At 53.7% G+C, this 22732-nt stretch overlaps 1 protein-coding gene and 1 long non-coding RNA gene across 2 annotated transcripts; one reads left to right on the forward strand and one right to left on the reverse strand.

Annotated features, from left to right (window-relative positions):
* The first annotated feature begins 1235 nt into the window (after positions 1 to 1235).
* Positions 1236 to 5579, forward strand: LOC311580007. Its single transcript, XR_014773333.1, has 3 exons — positions 1236 to 1540; positions 3388 to 3506; positions 4879 to 5579. It is a non-coding gene; the product is annotated as an uncharacterized lncRNA (long non-coding RNA).
* Positions 2013 to 19314, reverse strand: STAC2 (SH3 and cysteine rich domain 2). The gene is made up of 11 exons (XM_084751142.1): positions 18844 to 19314; positions 9477 to 9783; positions 8582 to 8679; positions 8342 to 8432; positions 7563 to 7675; positions 7393 to 7465; positions 7237 to 7298; positions 6453 to 6550; positions 6097 to 6148; positions 5603 to 5770; positions 2013 to 3488 (listed from the first exon to the last, which is right to left on the reverse strand). Exons 1-11 carry the CDS (start codon positions 18931 to 18933, stop codon positions 3384 to 3386), a joined length of 1257 nt encoding a protein of 418 aa, XP_084607268.1. The 5' UTR covers positions 18934 to 19314; the 3' UTR covers positions 2013 to 3383.
* Between the last annotated feature and the right edge of the window lie 3418 nt (positions 19315 to 22732).

Raw genomic sequence — 22732 nt, forward strand, 5'->3', positions numbered from 1 at the left:
GGCCTGAGATGATGAACTGGATGCCGGTCTTCAGAGTCTATCCGCCTGTCCTTTCAGGCTTCCCTGGTTCCAGCTCCTACTTCTTCCTGCATCTCCCCTGAGCGCAGGTGGGATGCACCAGGTGATCTCAGGCAGAGGGCAGAAGGGCGTGTGTAAGGTCAGACATGGTACTAGCAGCAGATTTCTGGGCATCCCCAGGCCAGTCGTTTGCTGGTCCAGATACCCAGGAACAGGCACAGCCGAAAGCAGAGGCTATGGTGGGGACACCAGCTGTTCCCAGCCCCTAGGCTGTGAGCCTGCTGTCAGTGGCTCAGCCACCCGTAAAAGCTGCTGTGCTCAGCAGTGCGGCAAACAGACTGGGGGTGGGGGGTGGGGTGGGGGCGGGGGTGTGTGTGTCCAGGCCAGATGCTGGCTGGTGGCAGAAACTGGGTATACATAAGGCTTGAATCCAACATTCTCACTTGTCCACGGTGAGGTGGGAGGGTCCATTTCTGGAGACCCTGGCCCAATGTTTCAGGCTTTCCTCTATCGCCGTGGCTGAAGGTACTGAGGGACACAGGGAAGGACAATAAAATGTCCGGCCCACTGATTACTTGATAATGCCAGACAAGTCATTAGCCTTTGCTAGGCATTAGTTTTCCTAAGTGTCAAAGGGGGCGGGCTGTGCTGTATAAAGTAAAGTGTATGACCTTCAGTAAGCCACGGAACCGGCATCTCTACCACAGCGTCCTCATCTGTTAAAGGGTTCAACATGGATGGTTTGGGTCATTGAGTGAACCAAATAGTAGGAAGTTCCTGGCATGCTCCACGTGCGATACGCCATGTGTTTAATTATGTGAACTCCTTTCAAGGCAGGCAGGGTGCACACCTGTAATCTCAGCTCCTCGGGAGGAGATTGGAGCATCAAGAAATTCAGGACTGCCTGGATTACATATTCTCTCTATGCCTCCCGAGCCAGGCATACACCTGACACAGGCAATCCCAGCACTTGGGAGGCTGAAGCAGGCTGATTACTGAGTTCAAAGCAAGACCCTGTTTTCAAAGCAAGATCCTATTTTTTGGTTTTGGTTTGGTTTATTAAAAAGAAAAATCTCGAGAAACCAAAAAGCAAGCAAGCAAGCAAGAAAAAAAAAAAGCACGTAGACTGGGACAAGCGAGTGAAATTCCCTTCCAGTTTCAGGGCAAGGGATTCTAGGAGAAGGCTGCCCTTCTACCCTACCCACCCTCAGCCTCGTTTACTTTCACGGATGAAGGGACCCAAAGGATGCTCAAGGAGGCGGAACCACAGTCTGGCCCCACCCAGCCTACCTAGCTCAGAAGGTGGAGGCGGGGACCCAGACTCGATGGAGGAGGGTTTACTTGTCAAGACAGACAGATTCCCACCTTCTGCGGCCTGGCAGCACAGTCACTGCCCTGACACCCCCACAGTAGCCTCCGACTCGCCTGCTCCTCCCTGAGCCTATAAATAGCCCAGGACACGAGAGCCGTGCGAGTGACGCGGCCAGGCAGGCGCGGGAAGGCTGCCGCCTGGCTGGAGCAGGTGGGCGGCAAGGCCCGGAGGGGTGCGCGCGACCCCTCCCGCGACCGTTCCTTCCTCCCTCCACCCCCACCCGCTAGTGCCAGGCTTCTGATGACGGACGCTGCTGAGTCATCGCAAGGCCCCAGCGTCCGCCAGCCACTGTCCCTTCCACCTCGTTTGAATCTCAGCCTTGGGGGGCTGCAGGGAGAGGTGGATCCCTCGCCCTAAGGCGGCCTCGGAAGCTATAGCAGGAGAGGCTGCGTCTGTGGGTCCGCCCCTGCGCGACTCAGGAATACGTAGAACCCCGAAGTGGCCTTGGCCCCACCTCCCTTGTCTGACTCTGTTTCCTTTGGTCCTCCCCACGTTGCCGAGCTAGCACATCCCACTCCGATGCCCCTCCTTTTAGAGGTCAATGACCTCTTCCGCTCTCAGCCCATGCCCCAGCTCTCTGCCCACCTTCCATATCCCAATCAGATACACAGGGCAGACAAGCTGAGACAAGAATCTTTTAATTATGGGCCTGGGGGCTCAGCAACGCCTCCACAGACCCGTCATGCAGCCTCATGTACAGTGGGCATTGGGCCCGCCCCGGGGATTTTGCTGAGGGGGGGGCCTCATGGCAGCAAACAGGGCAGTGTGGCTTTAGTCCCCTCTTAGGGGGAAAAGTGGGGCAAGGTGTGTTGGGTAGGAAAATCTGTGTCCTCTCACGGTGTGGAAGGCATGACTGTGCCCACAGCTGGGGAGTGGTGTTGGCTGACATGATCAGGGCACAAAAAGGAGACTTCTGAGCTTGGAAGGAGGACGGCTGGCACCAGGGGGGGGGGGAAAAGCAGCCTTTGAGAGAGAGAGAGAGAGAGAGAGAGAGAGAGAGATCCTTTGTCCTGCCCAGGAGGACTAGGGGTGTTCCTAGACCATCACTTGATCTTGGCCAAAAAGAACTTTCCATATCCTTCCCTCTAGCTCTCAAGGAATTCCTCCCAGGGATGACCTCTGTAGAGCCCACTAAGAAGGTCATTTTGGTCCACCTGAGGGGCAGAGCTTTACAACCACAGACTCCCCTAGCCAGCTGCTTCTGGTGACAGGGATTCCGGACTCTTAACAGTGAAATGTTTTGACCAAGCAGGGGCCAGGGTCTCGTTCTCAGCTCGGTCTTTGTCCAGCCTGCTCTCGGACACCAATTTCTAGTAGACAAAGGTAGAAGTGAGGTTGCCCAACGGTCTCCTACATGTCACATCCCTTCCAGCCCTCAGCCTTGCCCTTGCTCCTTCGCCCACCCCCCGCCCCCGGGGGAGGAGGGGGGTTTCAAGTAATGGGAAAGATTCCTGAACTTTCCTGAGAATTAAAGGAATGACAGGTGATAAATTCAGGGCTCCCCCTCGGTCCTCAGCCCCATCTCAAGCCAGAGAGGAGGACCCAGGAACAGCGCAAAAAGGCCCTCCTCTCACAGGGGTGGATACACAGACCCAAGCAAAGGCCGTGGGCAGAGAAGATTCAGGCATGCAAAGGCAGTATGGGTAGGTGACGTCTCTGAGAGACAGCAGGCGACTCCCTAGGGTGGGACTCATTGTGGCAACCCAACTAGGTGGTACCTGGGCACTGGGTGGGCCTATACCTGTCAGCTTCCTCTTTTCTTCCCACTTCTGACTCCCTTCCCCCAAGCCCCAGAAGATCTCCCCATTCAGGATACCCCACCCAAGAAATAAAACCTTCCTCAGTGCAGAAGGCTCCCAAGTGGGGAGTGGGTGATGCTTAGGAGAGAGACGGGGAGAGGGAGGGTATGGCCAGGATGCTGGCCTCCTTCTCAGGCCAGAAGCAAGAGCCAGGCACGGGCAGGGGTGTGGCATCTGAGTTCTCTTGGTTTCTGTCAGATCTCTGCCAGGGAGTCGGCTGGCACCAAGCCCCGCTTCTTGCCACTGCTGACGCGGATGAAGCCATCAGCATCCTTGCTTCTGCCCACGCCTACACAGATCTGAGTGGAAACAGAGAGGTGAGGCCTGGAATGGCTATTGCTGACGGCATTGCCCCAAGGGAGGACGGGGCTGGTGTCTCTGGTGTGGATAGAGCTGATGCAGGCAGACCCTAGGAGGGATCAGCAGCGAGACTAGGACCCAGGGGATAGCAAGCAGGACGTGGGTCGGGCGTCGGGGCTGAACCCAGTGATGCGTTAAACCAGCACCCCATCCTCATCCCACGTCACAAAGGAGGTGGCAGGAGGAAAAGGGAGGTTACCCAGCAAGCCAGAGGGCACAGTCAGTGCATAAATCTAGTCAGGGGCACACTAAGTCCTAGCACTTAGGAGGCACAGGTGGGCAGATGTCTGCGAGTTCAAGGCCAGCCTGGCCTACATATTGAGTTCCAGGCCAGCCAGGTCAACATAGTAAAGCACTGTCTAATAAAAACAAAAAGTGGGGCCTGGCGTGGTGGCGCACACCTTTAATCCCAGCACTCGGGAGGCAGAGGCAGGTGGATCCCTGTGAGTTCGAGGCCAGCCTGGTCTACAAAATGAGTCCACAACAGCCAGGGCTACACAGAGGAAACCTTGTCTCGAAAAAAAACAAAAAAACAAAAAACCAAAAGTGAGGCCTGGAGAGATGGCTCAATGGTTAAGTCTCAGAAATTCTCAGCATGTGGGTTGAGACCACTTTGGGGGTTGAATATCAGATATCCTGCATATCAGATATTTACATTATGAATATTTTTCTATTTTGTTTTTCTTTTCTTTCTTTTTTTTTTTTAGATTAATTTATTTATTATGTACACAGTACTTTGTCTGCAGGTACACCAGAAGAGGGCATCAGATTTCATTGTAGAGGGTTGTGAGCCACCATGTGGTTGCTGGGAATTGAACTAAGGACCTCTGGAAGAGCAGCCAGTGCTCTTTTTTTTTTTTTTATGATGCTCTGCCTGCATGTACACCTACATACCAGAAGAGGGCATCAGATCACATTATAGATGGTTGTGAGCACCATGTGGATGCTGGGAATTGAACTCAGAGCCTCTGGAAGAGCAGTCAGTGCTCTTAACCTCTGAGCCATCTCTCCAGCCCCTTGTTTTTGTTTTTTAAGACAGGGTTTCTCTGTGTAACCTTGGCTGCCCTGGACTCACTTTGTAGACCAGGCTGGCCTTGAACTCACAGCGATCCACCTGCCTCTGCCTCCCGAGTGCTGGGTTATTAAAGGCGTGCGCCACCACGCCTGGCAGATATTATGATTCTTAACAGTAGCAAAAGTACAGTTATGAAGTAGCAATGAAATAGTTTTATGGCTGGGGGTCACCCGAGCGTGAGCAACCGTGCTAAAGGGTTGCAGAATTAGGAAGATTGAGAGCCACTGGCTTAAGAGCACTCGCTACTCTTTCAGAGGCCTTGGCTTGAACTTCAACCATCAACATGGCACCCTAAAACCATCTGTGACTCCAGTCTCAGGGGAGCCAACACCCTCTTCCTGCTTCTGTAGGCACCAGGCATGTACATGGTACACAGAAGTACATGCAGACAAAGCACCCCTGCACATAAAAAATAAATGAAAAGCAAACAGAAAACAGCCGAGCCTCTGGCTTCATCACTTAGTGCTCTGTTTTATTCTAACTGCCTCTGACGTCAACTGCCTACCAGCTCAAGTCCCCAGGGAGGGCCTTACTATCCTATCCCTTGGTTTGCTTTCGTGTTTTTGAGATGGGGGGGGGGGGTGTCTCACTATGTAACCTTGGCTTTCTTCGTATAGCCCTGGCTGTCCTTATAACTCACTCTGTAGATAGACCAGGCTGGCCTCTCACTCACAGAGATTGCCTGCCTCTGCCTCCTGAGTACCTGGATTAAAGCTGTGCATCACCACCGCCCAGCTGCTACACAGTCTTAAACCCAAGACAATCCTCCTGCCTTAGCTTAGGTTACAGGTCTGTGCCACCAGGACTAGTTCATGTACTACTGAGATGGGACCCAGAGCAAGCACTCTACCAACTCCAAGGTCTTCATTTCTATCCTGCTCCCTCACTTGTGCCAGGCCTTCAGACCCCTCCTGCAGGGCACTTGACACCCTCAATATCTATCCCATACGTCAACCCCAGCAGGGCCCTGGTACCCACCTGGTTCTCCTTGAGGCTCATGTAGCCCTGTTCCTTGTTTCCAGAGAAGGGCTGACAGCAGCGCCAAACGTTCTCCCCTGGTCTCACCCGCTGCACAAAATTGGCTGGGAAGAAGCCAACCCGGTCACCATCTTGCCCTGAGGATGAGGATGGCAGTGAGCCTAAGCGCTAGCTTTACCTTACTCTTTCTCCAGACCCAGTTCCTACTCAGAGCCAGTGCCACTGTCCTCCAGACCTTGGGCTCTCATTATTCCAGCCCCCAGCTGGTGGTGGCTTCTGGCCTTGGAAGGCCATATACAGCGAGCAGGGGGTGGGGGTGGGGGGCATAGCTGATGTGAGAGAGGGTGAAACTGACAGCAAGACCCAAGGGTTGTCCCTGGGCTTGGCCTGGGCAAGCCTGCTGAAGAAGGGGAGGTCTTTGAGCCCTGAAGGGAAGGTCAGAGTCTCCCCCACCCCCACCCCTACCCTCCATCCATCCCATCCTGCCCTCTCACCTTCCACCAGTCTTCGTTAGAGTCATCCACCAGCATAATTCGATCACCAGGTCTGGGGAAAAAAAGAGAGTCGGGGCAGCATGTGGGTACCCAGGTACCCCGCATGCCCCTGTTAGCTGAGAGAGGATTCCCAGGGCCCTTAGAGGCCACTGAGATCACAGGTCCATCAGGCTCCCTGGAACAGCCCAGAACCGGCCAGGAGACAGGACACCACACCACATCACTCTGGGCAAGTCCAGCCCCTCTGTGGGTACAGTATACAAGAAGAACATTCCTGAAGGTCCCAGTCACCTTACGTTCCAAGGTCAGTAGGGGTCAGGCAGGACCAGTGGGGCTAGGCCACCGAAAGGACTCACTGCAGAGCCAGGTCGTTGTTCTCCTGGGGCAGGAACTTGTAGAGTGCCACGTAGGAGTACATGGGCCCCACGTCCTTCCGCAGAGGCAGCTTTGGGGGCTGGAGGAAAAGTTCCAGGTCAGTGATGGTGAGCACCTCCTTGCTCCGCCCACTGTCCACTTACTGTGAGTGTGCCTGTCCTGGGTGGCGGGGGTGGGGTGGGGGGTGGGGGAGTCTGTGAGGTAGGTAGGTCAGAGTGAACTGCTGGTAAGTAATGGGGCCTAATGTGTATCTCTCTAACCCTGGGGGCTGCTTTAGAGAGAGAAGATACCCTCTGTCCTCTGTCTCCAAGAATTGCCTGACCCTGGGAGAGTAGGTTTGGAGCAATGGACAGTGGAGACCACCCCCCCCCCGACATCCCCCCCCCCCCCCCCGCAAACCTCCATGCCTCTTATCTTTTTTTTTTAAAGATTTATTTATTATTTATACAGTATTCGGCCCACACGTGTGCCTGCCCACCACAAGAAGGCACCAGATCTCATTACAGATGGTTGTGAGCCACCATGTGGGTGCTGGGAATTGAACTCTGGACCTTCTGAAGAGCAGTCAGTGCTCTTAACCTCTGAGCCATCTCTCCAAACCCCATGCCTCTTATCTTGACTGTTGCCTCCCCCTGGGGACTGAGGACACATGAGGGAGGAAGCAGGGCGTGTCTCAGGGAGCGTGCTCTTACATATTGATCAATGACAGGAAGTGACACTGCTTCCTACCCTGGCCTGTGGGCTCCAAGCTAAGGCCTGGCTTACCTGCTGTCCAGGGCTCTTCTCCTCAGGTCCTGATCCTTCGCTCTCAGCTGGGGCTGTGAATACTGGGAACAGCAAGGCGAGGCCAAGGTGTGAGGCTTCAAGGGATGCAAGCCCTACCCTCTTCCTGTCCCAGTGCCTCTTCTCACTCTGGCTTACCACTGTCACCAGGCCCCTCTTCTGAGCTGCGGATGCTGCCTTCCCCATCTTCTGTGAGCTCATCACGCTCACTCTGGGGAGACACGCGGAGGAGGACGAAGATCAGCCCCTCTGCCCATAGCATGCTCAGCTCCCCTCCCGCTAGGGCTCCCCTTGTGTGCCCAGCGTACCAGGCTCCGTGTGGGGGATTCAGATGTGCTGCTGAAGCTGGACCGGTTCATCAGTGCCAGGGAGGTGCCGTAGCGCAGGGTCTCATAAACTGGGTCCACCTTCCCGCTGCTCCCTGCTAAGCACCCACCTTTCAGTGCCTGGTACCCGGCTGCCAACCCTTGAAGCTCCATCATATGAGTCCCAGGGAGAGTAACTCAGGTCATCAGGTTTGGTGGTTAAGTGCCTTTACCTGCTGAGCTAACTTAACCCTAAACCTTAACCTTAACCATTTATTTGTTTGTTTTTCGAGACATGGTTTCTCTGTGCAGCCCTTGCTGTCCTGGAACTCTCGGCTGGCCTCGAACTCACAGAGATCCACCTGTCTCTGCTTCCCAAGTGCTGAGATTAAAGGCGTGGCTTGCACCACCACCGCCTGGCTGCATTGTTTGTTCTTTAAGACAGCTCAAGACTCTATATATACCCATGGGCTTTGAACACCTATAACCTCCTTCTCCGGCCTTCTGAGTGCTGGGATGCCTGGCACAGAGCACCAGACCCAACTCAGCCTTACATTCATCAGTGCTGTCTCTCATTGTCTGCCTCAAACTGAGCAGGTACTCAATAAATTGCTGGGTGAGAGATGAACGAACGGACAAATAAATGGAGCCTACATCCAGCATAGGAGCATCCAGGGGAAGGAAGTAGTGAGTACCAGGACTAAGTGTGACTCAGGCATGAAGCTGTGCAGATGTCTTACAGGACCTCTGAGAACCCGGGCCATGGGATGCGGGGCACTTACCAGTAGGTGGGGACTCTTTGCTCATGGCACAGGCTGGTGGTGGCTCATGCACCAGGAGTGGGGAGCTGAAGTTCCGTCGAAAAGAGGTGGACTGAGGCAGAAGGAAGCAGAGAGAGAACACAGAACCATAATGACCTGTGGAGAGCTTGGCCCCGCCCCAAGCCCAGGGCCACCCCACAGGAGGAGCTGGCCAGGAGGGGTTCATTCACTCATTCCTGTCACATGACAGCTCGCACTCACTGTCTTGCCGGGGCATTGCTGGTGGGAGATCTCCTCGGAGCACCAGAGGTGGACACTGACTTTGCATGTCTTACATCGCAAGCCCTGTTTGGAGTTTCCTAGGAGAGAGGTTGAGTTCAGCAAGAGGAAATGGCCGAGAAAGGACAGTCCCGTGGACAAGGAACTGGACAAGGAACAACAACAACAATAGCAAAACAACAGCAAAGCCTGGCTAAGGGCCAGATGGTGGCCCTTACCTGCCTCTGAGTTCAAGGCCAACCTGGTCTACAGAGTGTATTCCAGGACAGCCAGGGTTACACAGAGAAACCTTGTCTCAAAACAAAACAAAAAACTGGGCATGGTGGCGCACGCCTTTAATCCCAGCACTCAGGAGACAGAGGCAGGTGGATCGCTGTGAGTTCGAGGCCAGCCTGGTCTACAAAGTGAGTCCAGGGCAGCCAAGGCTACACAGAGAAACCCTGTCTCGAGGGGGGAAAAAAGCAACAACAACAAGACAAAACAGAACAAAACAAAAAGGCTGGGTGAGAACATGGGGAAAATGCAGATGCTTAATAGTTTTGTGCTGGACTTCAGGGCCTGGCACCTCTCCCTCCTACAGTAAAGATGTCAGTGGCAGCAAAGCCAACAAAAAAATGAGCAACAAAGGGCACAACCACCACTATTGTTCTTTCCCAGAGTTGGCAACACAGAATCCAAGGACTAAGACTTGCTAGGCAACTGCTCGGGGCAGTGAGCGAAAGCCCAGCCCCAACCCAGCACTCGTCTGTCCCCCCCAGGGAGAGAAGCACAGTTAGACATGGGACCCCCCCCACCCCCACGCCCCATCGTAGACCGCCACTGTTAGTCAGGTCCATGGCTTATTCTCTCGTGCCTGCCACGGGGCTCAGGCACCTACCTACGATGAGCTGGTGGCACAGCTCACAAGGGCTGGCTCTCTTGAAGACATGTTCCTGGAAGCTGTGCAGCCTCACTGGTTTGAGTGGTGCCAAGGGGCGTGGGGCCGGGCAGGGGGAAGGCGTTGGGGTGGGTAGACTCCTGTCTGTGGGTGCAGGCGGTGGAGAATGAGGAGGCAGCGGGGTCGGCGGCGTCAGCAGCACCTCTGTTGGGCACTTCAGCTCAGAGCCTGAGCGAAGGAAGAAGTTCTCCACACTCTTGCTTCGAAGGATGGTTTTGAGGGAGAGGGACCGCTTAAATCGCTGGAGCTGGCAAGAGAGGGAGTGAGCTGTGAGTGCGAGGCTGGAGGGGCTGTCCAGCGAAGGCTTCCTAAGTATCTTGTGGAGGCTGCACTAGAGCTGAGGCTTGTAGCCAACAGGAAACTACCAGAGACTTACCTGCTCCCACCATCCAGCCTCCCAGAGCCCGTGGGAACCGGCAGGGGTTTTTATGGGAGTTCTAGCTGGCCAGGCACATGCTTAGAAGTGGTGGAGACAGCCGGGCAGTGGTGGCGCACGCCTTTAATCCCAGCACTCGGGAGGCAGAGGCAGGCGGATCGCTGTGAGTTCGAGGCCAGCCTGGTCTACAAAGAGAGTCCAGGACAGCCAAGGCTACACAGAGAAATCCTGTCTCGAAAAACCAAAAAAAAAAAAAAAAAAAAAAACCAAAAAAAAAAAAAAGGGGGTGGAGACTACAGAACCCGTGTGGTCAAGGAGCAGCCGCTGGTCTCCTCCAGACAGTTAAGGCTGACCCAATGAAACCAGCACACACACACACACACACACACACACACACACACACACACTCCTGCCCCCTGCACCTTAAAACAAAACAAAACAAAACAAAACACTACACTTTTGTCTGGATGTGGCGGCAAACTTCTGTAATGCCAGCACTCAGGGGAGGGAGGCAGGAGGGTCAGAAGTTTGAGGCCAGCATGGGCTACACAGCAAGATCTTGTATCAAACAAGCAATAAAAAGGGACTTTTTGCAGGGTGTGATGGAGGACGCCTTTAATATCAGCACTCATGAGGCAGAGGCAATCCTGCTGGCCTTGTACCAAGGTAATCTTTAGTTTAGTTTTGTTTTTGTTTTTTGAGACAGGGTTTCTCTGTGTAGCCTTGGCTGTCCTGGACTCACTTTGTAGACCAGGCTGGCCTCGATCTCACAGCGATCCGCCTGCCTCTGCCTCCCTGAGTGCTGGGATTAAAGGCGTGTGCCACCATGTCCAGCTTCCAAGATAATCTTTCTGGCTTTGCCTCCCAAGTGCTGGGGAGCCTGGCTTCTTTTTCTACTTCTGGTGCTCCCGCAGCTCTAGTGCAGCCTCCACAAGATACTCAGGAAGCCTCCCTAGGATTACAGATGTGTTCCACAAGGTCCAGTTTTACCTTATGCTCTGGATTAGATCCAGAGTGACAAGCATACCAGGTGAGCACTCTACCAACTGAGCTACACTTCCTGAATAACCAGTACAACAGCCCTCAGTTTGATCTCCAGTTCTGAATAAAGCAAGGGTAGCTTTGCACGACTGTGAACCCAGCACTTAAGAAGGCAGAGGCAGGAAGATCAGAAGTTCATGGTCATCTTCCTGGGCTACATAGAGAGCTTGAAGCCAGTCTGGGACACATGAGACCTGATCTCAAGAAGAAAGTCAAGCTGGGTGGTGGTGGCGCATGCCTTTAATCCTAGCATTTTGAGGCAGAGGCAGGTGGATCACTGTGAGTTCGAGGTGAGCCTGGCCTACAAAACAAGTCCAGAACAGCCAAGGCTGTTCAGCCAAGACAGAAGAAGAAGAAGAAGAATCTCACTATGTAGCCGTGGCTGGCTTTGAACCCATAAAGATCCACTTGCCTCTGAGTGCTATAATTAAAGGCATGCTCCATTACTACCTGTAAAAACCTACTTTTATTGTTTGAGACAAGATCTTGCTGTCTTCTCCGACAGGTGGGGCAGGTAGGAAGTCAGTCAGGGGACACACCTGTATGCATCCTCAAGGCTGATTCTTTCCCCAAGCCATGGCTCCCGTCCCTCCTCTGCAGCCAGCTTATCACCATAATTATCTTGTCTTAGTTCAAAGTCTAGTTTGGGACCCCTGGCCAGCTCCCAGGGCCATGACCCCTGACCTTGCTAATAAACGTTTTCTGTGGCTGGATGGCTCAGTGGTTAAGAGCGTGCACTGCTCTTACAGGGGACCAGAGTTCACTTCCTGGCACCCACGGAGGATGGTGGCTCACAACCCTTTTTAACTCCGATTCCAGGGCCTCCGTGCCTTCTCCTGGGCTCTGTGGAGCTCCTGAGCTCCCATGTCCATTGCTACACGCAAATTCATGATTTAAAAAAAAAAAAAATCCTATCTTAAAGAGAACAAACCTGGGCTAAAGAGATGGCTCAGCGGTTAAGAGCGCTGTCTGCTCTTCCAGAGGTCCTGAGTTCAATTCCCAGCAGGTGTGCGTGGAGATAGAGCACTCATATACATAAAATAAAATTTGAAGAAAAAAAAAAAGAGAGAGAAAGAACAAACCTATCCTGGATCCTCACGAGACAGTCCAATACCCTTGCTCCCATGGGGATCATCCCTGGCAGGTGAGTAGACGCTGTCTGTCCTTCCCCACTTATGTCTTCCCGCAGCCCAGACACCAGGAATCTCAAACTTACCCACCCATTTTATGCCTGGGAGCTTTGGTGTTCATATCCTTTTCTCTGCCTTCCATACTTCCAGAGGCCCCTGTCTGTATGAGAAGAGCCTTTCTTTCCCCCCTAGAAGCTCATAAGTAGACCCATTTCCTCATCTGGTGCTTCCCGGCCCTGCCTGAGGACAGAACCGCACCAGCTCAGGTTCCTCTCGTAAACTTCCAACTTCTCTTGAGACTGAGTGAGGCAGAGGCCCTGTCACCTCCAGTCTTCAAGGAACCCAACACTCAGTACCCAGTCACGGTGCCTCCGCTGAATAAGCCAGCGACACTGTGGAGCCAGGGCCAGTCTGCTGTGAGGTCGGACGGAGTTCTTCGCACTCCTGGCTCAAACACACCCTCCCTGTATCTCCTTATTCAGAGCCTCGCCGGTCTCTCTTCCTATGGAGAGTTTCCTTATCGCTGGCCACTCCTTTCCACCAGCAATAGAAAAAGGTTTGGGGGGGGGGTGCCTAGGCCTGGCTCCAGGCAGGGAGTCTTGGCCAGGGTTCCCAGCTGGCATGCCAGGCAGCCTGTGTGCTGTGGCTGTCTGCCTAGTACCTCTGTACGCCAAAAGGATGGAAGTGGTGGCCCCTCCAGCCTCCCAGAGGCCAGCGGGCAGCAAAATGGAGGGAGAAACAGAGGGGATGTTTGGGCACTAGACAAGCTCTGCTGTGCCAGCTGGGAGGCCAGAGCCCTGGGGTGTCTGGCACGCTGAGCTGTTCCTCTCCTTCCAAGCTCAGCTTCCTGGACAGCACTGTGGGCTTCTTTGTGAGTCCATAAGAAGCAAGGCCTGGGGCCCTGGACGCCTGTGCTAAGGAGCAGAGGTGGCAGTGGCGAGCCAGAAGGCTAATGAAGACCTAATTAGACCACGCATACCTGCCCAGGTCAGGCTGTGGCCGCCAGTCCCAAACAGGACTATAGGGCTTTGATGGGGGATCCAAGAGGAAGATGAACACCACTGCCACCCTTCCTGGCCCCCACTTCCTGCCACCAATGTTCTACTCAGGGGCACAGAGCACACTCAAGGCATAACTCAGAGAGGGCAAATTGAACATTTTATCTGACTGAGTATAAATCACTTTTCTTCCTTTCTCCGAGCCTCAGTTTCCCCACAGCCAAGAAGGAGGAGGCGACACTGGGTACTCTCTGGGGTCCAGATAGATCAGCCAGGCAGACATTTGGCTTCCGTTAAAGCGTCTCAGCTTTAGGACACCGACACAGTCTCCCACTGAATCCATGGCTGCCCTCTGGGGCAAACTGTCATTGTCCCACGGTTCAGATGAGGGTTAAAGCTTAATGGACTTAAGTGACTCCGGCTTTGAGTCCTCCTCGGCTGACAAGGAGCAGAGTCAGGACCTGTTCAGTTGACGCGGGCTGCTCAGATAACATAACCAGATCAAATAATCAGTGCCTTGGCCCGTGCCATCCTTCAGCTGGTCCACAGACTTGTCTATTGGCTCCATCAAGGAATCCAGGGCTAAAAGGGACCAGAAAGACTGGACACCTGGACCAATCCCCACCCAGCCCCCATTGCACTGCTCTGGCCACTTGGTCTCTGGATGAATGGCTCTTGGTCACGTCTTGTGATTGGGAAACACACTCCCTCGTGGCATAGTCACTCCATCTTTGGGCAACTGCAGTTGCTAGGAAGTACTTCCCTATATAGCCCTGAAGCGCGCCTCCCTGTGGCTTTTGCCTATCAGCTTCTACTGCTTTCTGGGCTCTGGCTTAGACTATTCCCTCCTAGTCACATCAGACACGCCGCTGTATGAAGGCATCAGTCAGGCTCCCTTCCCCGAGGCCATTGCTTCCAGAGCGATGCCTGTAAATCTGAGGTCCTCTCCCCAACTCTAGCCTGTGCCCTTTGTTGGTCTACCCTCTCCCCGGGATGCAGTGCCAACAGCAGCCTCTGCGAGGGTACCAGAGGCGTCGGGAACACAGTGTTCCCAGGCACCAGGGCAGTCTCTGCTCTGCCTGCTGAGTTCCTAACTCAGCTGTGGGCCCCAGATCCCAGTCAGGAAGAGACGAGGGCAAGAATGGAGTTGCCACGTGGGAGTGATTGGTAGATGCCAAGGGGTTTGGCCAGAGGGTAGGCTGGACATTAACCCTAACCCTAACCCTGCTTACCCCGGAGATGTCACTTTGGTGACTCTACCAGGCCAGGTAGTCCAGCTTTTTGTTATGTTTTGTTTTTCGAGACAGGGTTTCTCTGGGTAGCCTTGGCTGTCCTGGACACACTTTGTAGACCAGGCTGGCCTCGAACTCACAGAGATCTACCTGCCTCTGCCTCCCGAGTGCTGGGATTAAAGGCATGTGCCATCATGCCCGACTCCAGCTTTTTAGATTCCTGCTCTCTGCAGTGGTCCCCAACATTTTACATTTATTTACTTGTGTGTGTGTGTGTGTGTGTGTGTGTGTGTGTGTGTGTGTGTGTGTGATCATGAACATTCCATGGCACATGTGTGGAAGTCAGAAGACAACTAATGGGAGTTGTTTATCTTTTCCCACCATGTTGGGGGATTCTGGGGATTGAACTCCAGGCATCAGGATTGGTGGTAAGCACTCTTACCTGATGTGGTGGTTTGAATAAAAATGGCCCCGTAGACTCAGAGAGCTGGCACTATTGAAGGTGTGGCCTTGTTGGAGTGGGTGTGGCCTTGTTGGAGTGGGTGTGGCCTTGTTGGAGTGGGTTGGCCTTGTTGGAGGAAGTATGTCATGGGGCTGGGGGTGGGCTCCTCCCCCCAGACAGGGTTTCTCTGTGTGGCCTTGGCTGTCCTGGACTCCCTTTGTCTGACCTCAAACTCACAGCAATCCACCTGCCTCTGCCTCCAGAGTGCTGGGATTAAAGGCGTGCGCCACCATCGCCCGGCTGGGTTGGGTTTTGAGGTTTCAGTAGCTCGAGCCAGGCTCAGTGTTTCTCTTCCTGCCACCTGCCAATCCAGAACTCACGGCTCCTTCTCCAGCACCATGCCTGCCTGCATGCCGCCATGCTTCTCCCCATGACAATAAGGGACCAGACTTCTGAACCTGGAAGCCAGCCCCAATCAAATGCTTTCCTTTATAGGACTTACTCATAGGGCTAGAGAGACGGCTCAGAGGTTAAGAGCACTGTCTGCTCTTCCAAAGGTCCTGAGTTCAATTCCCATGGTAGCTCACAACCAACTATAATGAGATCTAATGCCCTCTTCTGGTGTGCAGGCACACACGCTGTATAAATAATAAATAAAAATTTTAAGTTAAAAAAATTTAACAGTTAAAAAAAAGGAAAGGAAAAAAAAAAGAGTTGGGCATAGCTGGGCTTGGTGACACATACTTCTCAGCACTCCGGACACAGAGGCAAGTAGATCTTTATGAGTTTAAGGCCATCCTGGTCTACATGAGTCCAGGACAGCCAGGGCTACACAGAGAAACCCTATCTCAAAAAACCAACAACAACAATAACAACAACAGAAGGCCAGCACAGTAGTGCACCCCTGTAATCCTAGCACTCTAGGAGGCAGAGGCAGGTGGATCTCTGTGAGTTCCAGGCCAGCCTAGTTTACAAAGCTTTTCACAGACAGCCAAGACTACACAGAGAAACCCTGTCTCGAAAAACAAAACAAAACAAAAGTTGATCCTGATATCTCTTCACAGCAACATAACAGTGACCAAGACACTGACAAGCATCTCACTTAATCCTAGCAACTATCTTTCTTGCTTTTTATTTTTGAGACAGGGTTTCTCTGTGTAGCCTTGGCTCTCCTGGAATTTACTCAGCAGACCAGGCTGGCCTTGAACTCACAGAGATCCGTCTGCCTCTGCTTCCCAAGTGCTGGGATGAAAGGCTTGGGCCCCCACCACCCAGCCCCACCAGCTATCTTGATTTCTCTACTGCAGGGGCCATTTGTGCCCTGCACTTTAGTAAGCTGTTTCATTTGGGTCTGGTTCCCTCCCAGTGCACCTGCAGACTGTCTGGCATGGGGTGCAGACCACTAGGTCTGTTCTGAACCCCTCTCAGGGCAGGAGCCCCATCTGCCAGTGTCCTCTCCCTCAAAGCTCCCTGGAGGCTCCTTTTTTCCCCTCAGTTTCCCATGCCATCTCCTGAAACGGTACTAGGCAGCTGGCAGTGGGTGGTGTCAGATGTGGCAAGAGATGACTCAGATGGCAAAGCAGGCATGGTTGGGTCTTCTAGGATGACACCAAAGAGGGTGATAAGTAATATTATAGGATGAATGAGGATCCTAAGAGAAAGTGGACCTACCTAGGGGATTGCTGAGTAGGCTGGATACAGGGCCAAGACCCTGAACTGGGTTCAGGCTGGCGAGAAGTGCCTGGGGGCACCAAGCTGATGACTAAAAACAGAATGCTGGCTCCTGGGCACCCGGCCCCTTGTTGAACCTGCCTCACACTGAGTTGGATGGGCAGCATGCTTCTTTTCCATCTTTCCTTCTGTGGAGTCTAGAGGCACAAGCTTTCTTTGGTAAGGGGCTGAAGGAAGCTGACACAAGCCCTGAGTTCTCTCCCTGCCCACCTCTGCCCCTTGACACACTGCCTTTAGGGTCATTTCAGAATCCTACCCAAGGATGAAAGGAGCCAAGGCTGGCCCCCAAATGGCCTGGCACGAGGTGGGCTCAGCTGCGCAATCCCTCCCCTCAACTCCTCTAGACCCTCCGTGCTTCAGACCCAGATCGGATAACATTGGGGGGTCCTTGGACCGGAGGAGGGAGCTACAGCTCTGACAGAGTCTGGCCCCCCTCCCCACACAGCTGAGCTTGCAGCCTGTGGGATTGCTGAGGCAGCACCATTCCAGGCTCCTGCCTGCCTTGGGGAGCTCCTAAAGAGGGCCAGGAGCAGACAGATTCTCATGTGACGGGCACTGGGAGCCCCTCCAGTCCCTGGGGGAGACAGCAGGGGGACTGTCTATCTGCACAGGTGAGAATAGGGCGGATGAGGAGGTTGGAGAATTTGAACTCATTGTGAGGCCCAGCTGCCAGGCTCTTCCTTGAATGTCACAGATAACCCAAGCAGTAATCTCCCATTTCATTGATTTTCAGGAGAGATTTGGCACCCTAAGGGGTCTAAAATGTGGGCCAGGAGCCAGAGTCTCGTTTTTAGAAGGAAGCAGAAGGCCAGTTGTGTGATGAAGCCTTGCATGTGAGGGACCCAGGTATGGTGGCTCTCAGCTGCGATTTTAGCTCTCGGGAGATCCAAACAGGAGAATGTTCGAAAGTTTGAGACCAGCCACCGGCATACAGTGAGTTCTACCCCAGCTAAAGATACTTGGAAAACCTCTCAAAAGGCCAAGAGACCTGGACATGGAGAGCAGCAAGGGTACGAACCCGAGTGGTACCCAGGTGCCCGCCACCGGTAGCTACCTGGAGAGCATCAGTCAGACTTCATGCTTAGCCTGTTCAACTCCCTGCGCTCGCTGCGGTGATGACCTTGACCTTGAGTTAACCTCATATTCCGAGAGATCGTCAAGATGAACTGAGAAGGAAGATGGTTCGGTGGGAAGCCCTGTGTAGGAGGTTGTGACCCCCAAGAGGCCCCAAGACACCACCCATTTCTGGTTCTCACCAAGTCTTTCCTGGTCACAGGACCAGGATGGAAGGGAGAAAGGAGGAAGTCTTGGCCTGAAGTCTAGGGAGGGGAAAGGGCTGCCTCCCACAGGGTCCTCTCTTCCCATTCCCAGATGATTGGGTAGCTTCCCACAGAACTTCAAGGGTGCCTAGAAGTTGGGGAAGGGTAGGCACCTTAGGGGTGGGAGCTGGAACGCGTAGGCTTCCCCCACTCCTTTCAGTGCCTGCAGTCTGGGCTCCGCCTGCCTTCATAGGAGAATAATTTATTCATTGTGACTCCCGCAAGAGTAACAATCATACATAATTAGGGTTAATTATGACATTCATTAATTATGATGACTTCTTCTTTTGATTCTGCCCTCTCTCCTCCCCTCTCCCGGTTCTCCGAGCGGGAGGGGAGCGGGGGGGGGGGGCGCCTCTGGCTCTGGAACTGCAACACTCCCGGTCCCCGCCCGCCACCGACGGCCCTGCGCTGCCGCAGCCCCCAGCGCCAGCTCACATGCTGCGTACCCGGGGCCGCGGCCTTAGGAGACCCCAACCTAACCCGTCCGCGAGGTGCACGCCAGGCTGCTGTGGGTCAGAGAGGGACGCCCGAGACACACAGAAAAGCACGTAGTGAAGCAGAGAGGACCGGAGAGACGCACGCCCAGAGAGAGGAGACAGTTGTGGAAAGGAATTCAGAGAGACAGGAGAGAGGGGTACAGGGGAGCCGCAGACACGGATCTGGCGGCCACGGGAGGGGTGCGTCTCGCACGCAAACACGCGCGCGTACACCGGCCCACACCCGCTACACACGGCCACACACGCCCTGCGCCTCCGCTGCGCCGATTCCCTCCAACAAAGCCGAGTTACAACCGCCCAGGAGGGAGCCGGAGCGCGTCGGCGCCTCGCGCGTTCTGGCGGGTCGTGGTCGTGTGATCTGCTTCTTGGGTCCCTTCGTCGCGAACCTTCTCCTCCCTCCCGGGCACGGCGCGCAGCCTTAGGAGTCACGCGGACCATGTTTAGCTTCCGTGACCCCATAGGGACCCCGCCACTGTGATCAGCGTTCCAAGTCAGAGATGCCCAGGCGGGGCCAGGCCTCGCGCACCCCCCGACTTACCTTGGTTTCTTGGAGGGTGGAGACGGTCTCTGTAGGGGAATGAGTGGCCGCATCATCCGGTTCATTCTCCTTCTCGCTCATTTCGGTCATGGTTGGGGTATAAAGAGGGAGAGGGTGCGGAGACCCGACGGCAGGCCCGTTGGGGGCAGGCTGTGGGTGACAGGCGTCTCTTTGGGACTCTCAAGCCTTTCTCCAGTGGCTGCTCTCCAGTGACCCCAGGAGATACCCTCCCAGGCAAAGCAGCCCCCTAGCCCCAGGCACCAGAGGAGAAAGTTGTGGCGTGGGAGAGGGAGGCAATTACCCCGAGACGCGGAACCGGGACGACCCGGGGTGTGAGGACCAAGGGTCTGCAGAGGATGCTGCGCTCCGCTAGAGGAGGAGGGAAGTGGGGATGCGCGGATGAGCAGAGCGAGGGAGCGTTGGAGCTGTCCGAGTCCGGCCGGCTCCGCCGTCCTCTGCGCCCGCCCCCCATCTCCCTCCCCCTCCCCCCGCCGGCCCCAGCCCTGCACCCCGCGGCCCCTCCGCCCAGTCCTAGCCTCCCAACTTTGATTTAGGAGGTCGCCTGGTCCCTCCCCCTTCCCTCCGCCGCGCCCCCGCGCAGCTATGCAAATCAAGGTTCTCAGCTATTGGCTGCTGTAGTGGCTAGCTGGGTGGAGTCTTGGGGGGCTCGACAAGATAGGGAGGGGTTTGGAGGGTAAAGAAGTGGAAGGGTAGTTTTACACTGAACCCCCCCCCCGAGATGGCTAGGAGGGGGTCGGGGGCTGGGGGCGGGGGAGGCAAAATTGAAGACGGTCTGGAACAATGATAGTAGCGTCTGGAAATACAAATAATTCGGGGCTGCAGCAAAATAGCCCAGAGGAAAATCAAAGTTACAGCGTTCTAATAGTGCACGTGGGAAGATGCCGCACCTTGGCAGAGGAAAAGACCCGTTTACCCCATTAATTTTATGCTTTTCTGGGATTTCACCACATATACACACCGCTACTAGACTCACAGGCGGTTCCTGAAGCAGAGAATGGGCTGTACCGTGCCCGTGTGTGTTTGTGATCCGCAGGCTCGTATATCTGAGTGTACGCGTGGCACGTGAGTGGCACGTGTGTGGTTGCCAGGGGTCAACTTTGGATGTCTTCTTCAGGGGCCAGCCACCGTAGCGTTTGAGTCAGGGTCGCTGATGGTAAGCTGAATCTATTGGGCGGGCAGGCCGCGAAGCCCCAGAAATCTTCTTTACCTTGCCAGTGCTGTGGGTTTGGCCCTTTAAAATAGATGCTGAGGATTATAGCCGCGCCCTTATGTTCCACTGGCAGGTACTTTACCACCTGAACTCTCTCAGCGGTACCTTTTTTTTTTTTTTTTTTTTTGGAGAGATGGTCTTTCAGTGTAGTCCAGACTGGCCTGGAATTCACTATGTAAGGCAGGCTGGTCTCCTCAAACTCATCATCTTCTTGCCTCAGCCTCCTTAATGTTGGGGGTGACTGAAGACACTTTAATGGGTCAAAACTGGAGCCAAACCAGGCATGGTGGTGCATGACTAGAATACCAGTAATTGGAAGTCAGAGGAACTCTGTGAGTTCAAGGCCAGTCTCATCCACGTAGTAAAACCAAACCAGCCAAAGTTACATAGTGAGACCTTGTCTCAAAATAAAAATAAAAGTACAACAAAACTCCCGGGGCGTAGTGGTGCACACCTTTAATCCCAGCACTCAAAGAGGCAGAGGCAGGTGGATTGCTTTGAGCTCGAGGCTGGCCTGGTCTACAAAGTGAGTCCAGGACAGCCAAGGCTATACAGAGAAACCCTGTCTCAGAAAACCAACAAAACAAAACATACAAACAAACAAAACAAAAAACAAAGAAACAACACAACACAACAAAAACCTCAAGCCAAACAAAAAGCTAAGGCAGAAGGTTTTCCTTGCGGATGGAAAGTCAGGCAACTATGATCCTTTCCCGACGTCAGCAGAGATGGGTTTCCACCCTCATCCCCAAGTCCCCAAACTTCTCTACGATGGGCCCTTCTAAAACGCTTCACCAACTGGAATTCTCCCCCACACAATCTGAAGGGGCTTCTTCTAATGCCTGGCCGTAAACTGGGGCCTCTTTCACCGTGCCTTCCAGCACCCTTCTGACCCTGAGCCTAACTTCATCCCTGGGCCTCATCCAGGAAAGAGTGCCGCTACGTGTGGATGCAGACACTTCCTCTGCTGTTGGCAGTGACACTCAAGGACCCAGGTGGTGAAAGTGTCCAGTTCCCTGTGAGGCCTGAAGGGCAGAGTGGCTATCCTCTCAAGGATGAGGTCACCCTTGGAGCACTGCTCAGGTTACTGTGTCCAGGAATAGAGACTTGTTTGCCAATGGCAGAAATAGGACAAGGACGGGGTTCGGGCTCATCGTTGTGGGGGCTTGGTCCCTCCCTCTCCAGCTTTATTGCAGCTACAGGATTCCTCTGGCTCCTGGATCTCCTGAAAGGAACCAAGGTAGGAACTCAGCCCTCAAAACTGCCTCCCCAGAGCCGGGCAGTGCCACACACCTTCAATCCCAGCACTTGGGGGAGGCAGAAACAGGCGGATGGCTGTGAGTTCCAGGCCAGCCTGGTCTACAAAGCGAGTCCAGGACAGCCAAGGATACACAGAGAGACTTTGTCTTGAAACCCCCCCCCCAAAAAAAAAACCCAAAACCAAAACCAAAACAAAACTCAAAAAACAACAAAACCTGCCTCCCCAAAAGAAAACTCGTTATCAGCCTTTGAAGACCCTCCTGCCTCTCTGAGGATTGTACTGCAGTTTCCCCTCCCTGGGTAACTTAGACTTTGGATGCTCAGGACGGTCTGTGAGAGTCATCAGGGTTACAGCGGTAGATAGCAGTAATCCCAGCTATTCAGGATGCTGAGGGAGAGAGATCTTAAGTCCAAGGCTGCCTGCGTTAAAGAGAGAGTTTAAGGCTGCTGCGGCGGTTTATCGGGCCACTATTCCTTAGTGTACGGCAGTAGACTACTTGTCCCCTGCCTAGCATACACAGGGCTCATAATTCATCCCCTGGCACCACAAAACATGAACATGTTTCTTGTTTTAGAATAAACAGAGAGCCAGACACAGTGTTGCATTCCAGCATTCAGGGAGACAGAGTCAGGAGGATCTCTGTGAGTTTTGAGGCTAGCCTGGTCTACAGAATGAATCCAGGACAGCAAAAGCTACACCGAAAAGCCCTGTCTTGAAAAACTTAAAAAAAAAAAAAAAAGAATAGAATAAACAAAGGTCTCTTCTATGCCTCTGGGGGCAACATAACCCTGTTTCTTCATAAGATCTGAGTCTCACTAAGTAATCCTGGTCAGCCTGGAACTTGATATATAGACCAGGCTGGCCTCAAACTCAGATATGCTTGCCTCAGCCTCCTGCGTCCTGGCCCCCTGCTTTTTATTTTTTTAATTTAATTTATTTTATATGTATGAGTGATGTTCACCATGTTCATGCCTGGTGCCTTTGGAAGCCAGCAGAGTGTGTAGGATCCGTCTTACAGATGGTTGTAAACCATGAGCTACCATGAGGGTGCTGGGAATCGAACCTGGACTCTGTAAAAACAGTCACTTCTTTTAACCATTGAGACATCTCTCCAGCCCCTTAAAAGTCTGGGGGGTGGCGGCACATGCCTGTAATTCCAGTACTCAGGGAGGCAGAGGCAGGCAGAGAAACCCTGTCCTGGATTTACTCTGTAGAGCAGGTTGGCCTCGAACTCATAGACATCCTCCTGCCTCTACCTCTCCAAATGCTGGGATTACAGGTGTCTGCTACTGTGCCCAGCATTTCTTGATTTTTTTTTTTTTTTTTTTTTTTGGTTTTTCGAGACAGGGTCTCTCTGTGTTAGCCTGGGCTGTCCTGGACTCACTTTGTAGACCCGG

Source organism: Acomys minous (genome assembly GCF_964271855.1).
Source record: "Acomys minous genome assembly, chromosome: 12".
Taxonomy (NCBI): domain Eukaryota; kingdom Metazoa; phylum Chordata; class Mammalia; order Rodentia; family Muridae; genus Acomys; species Acomys minous.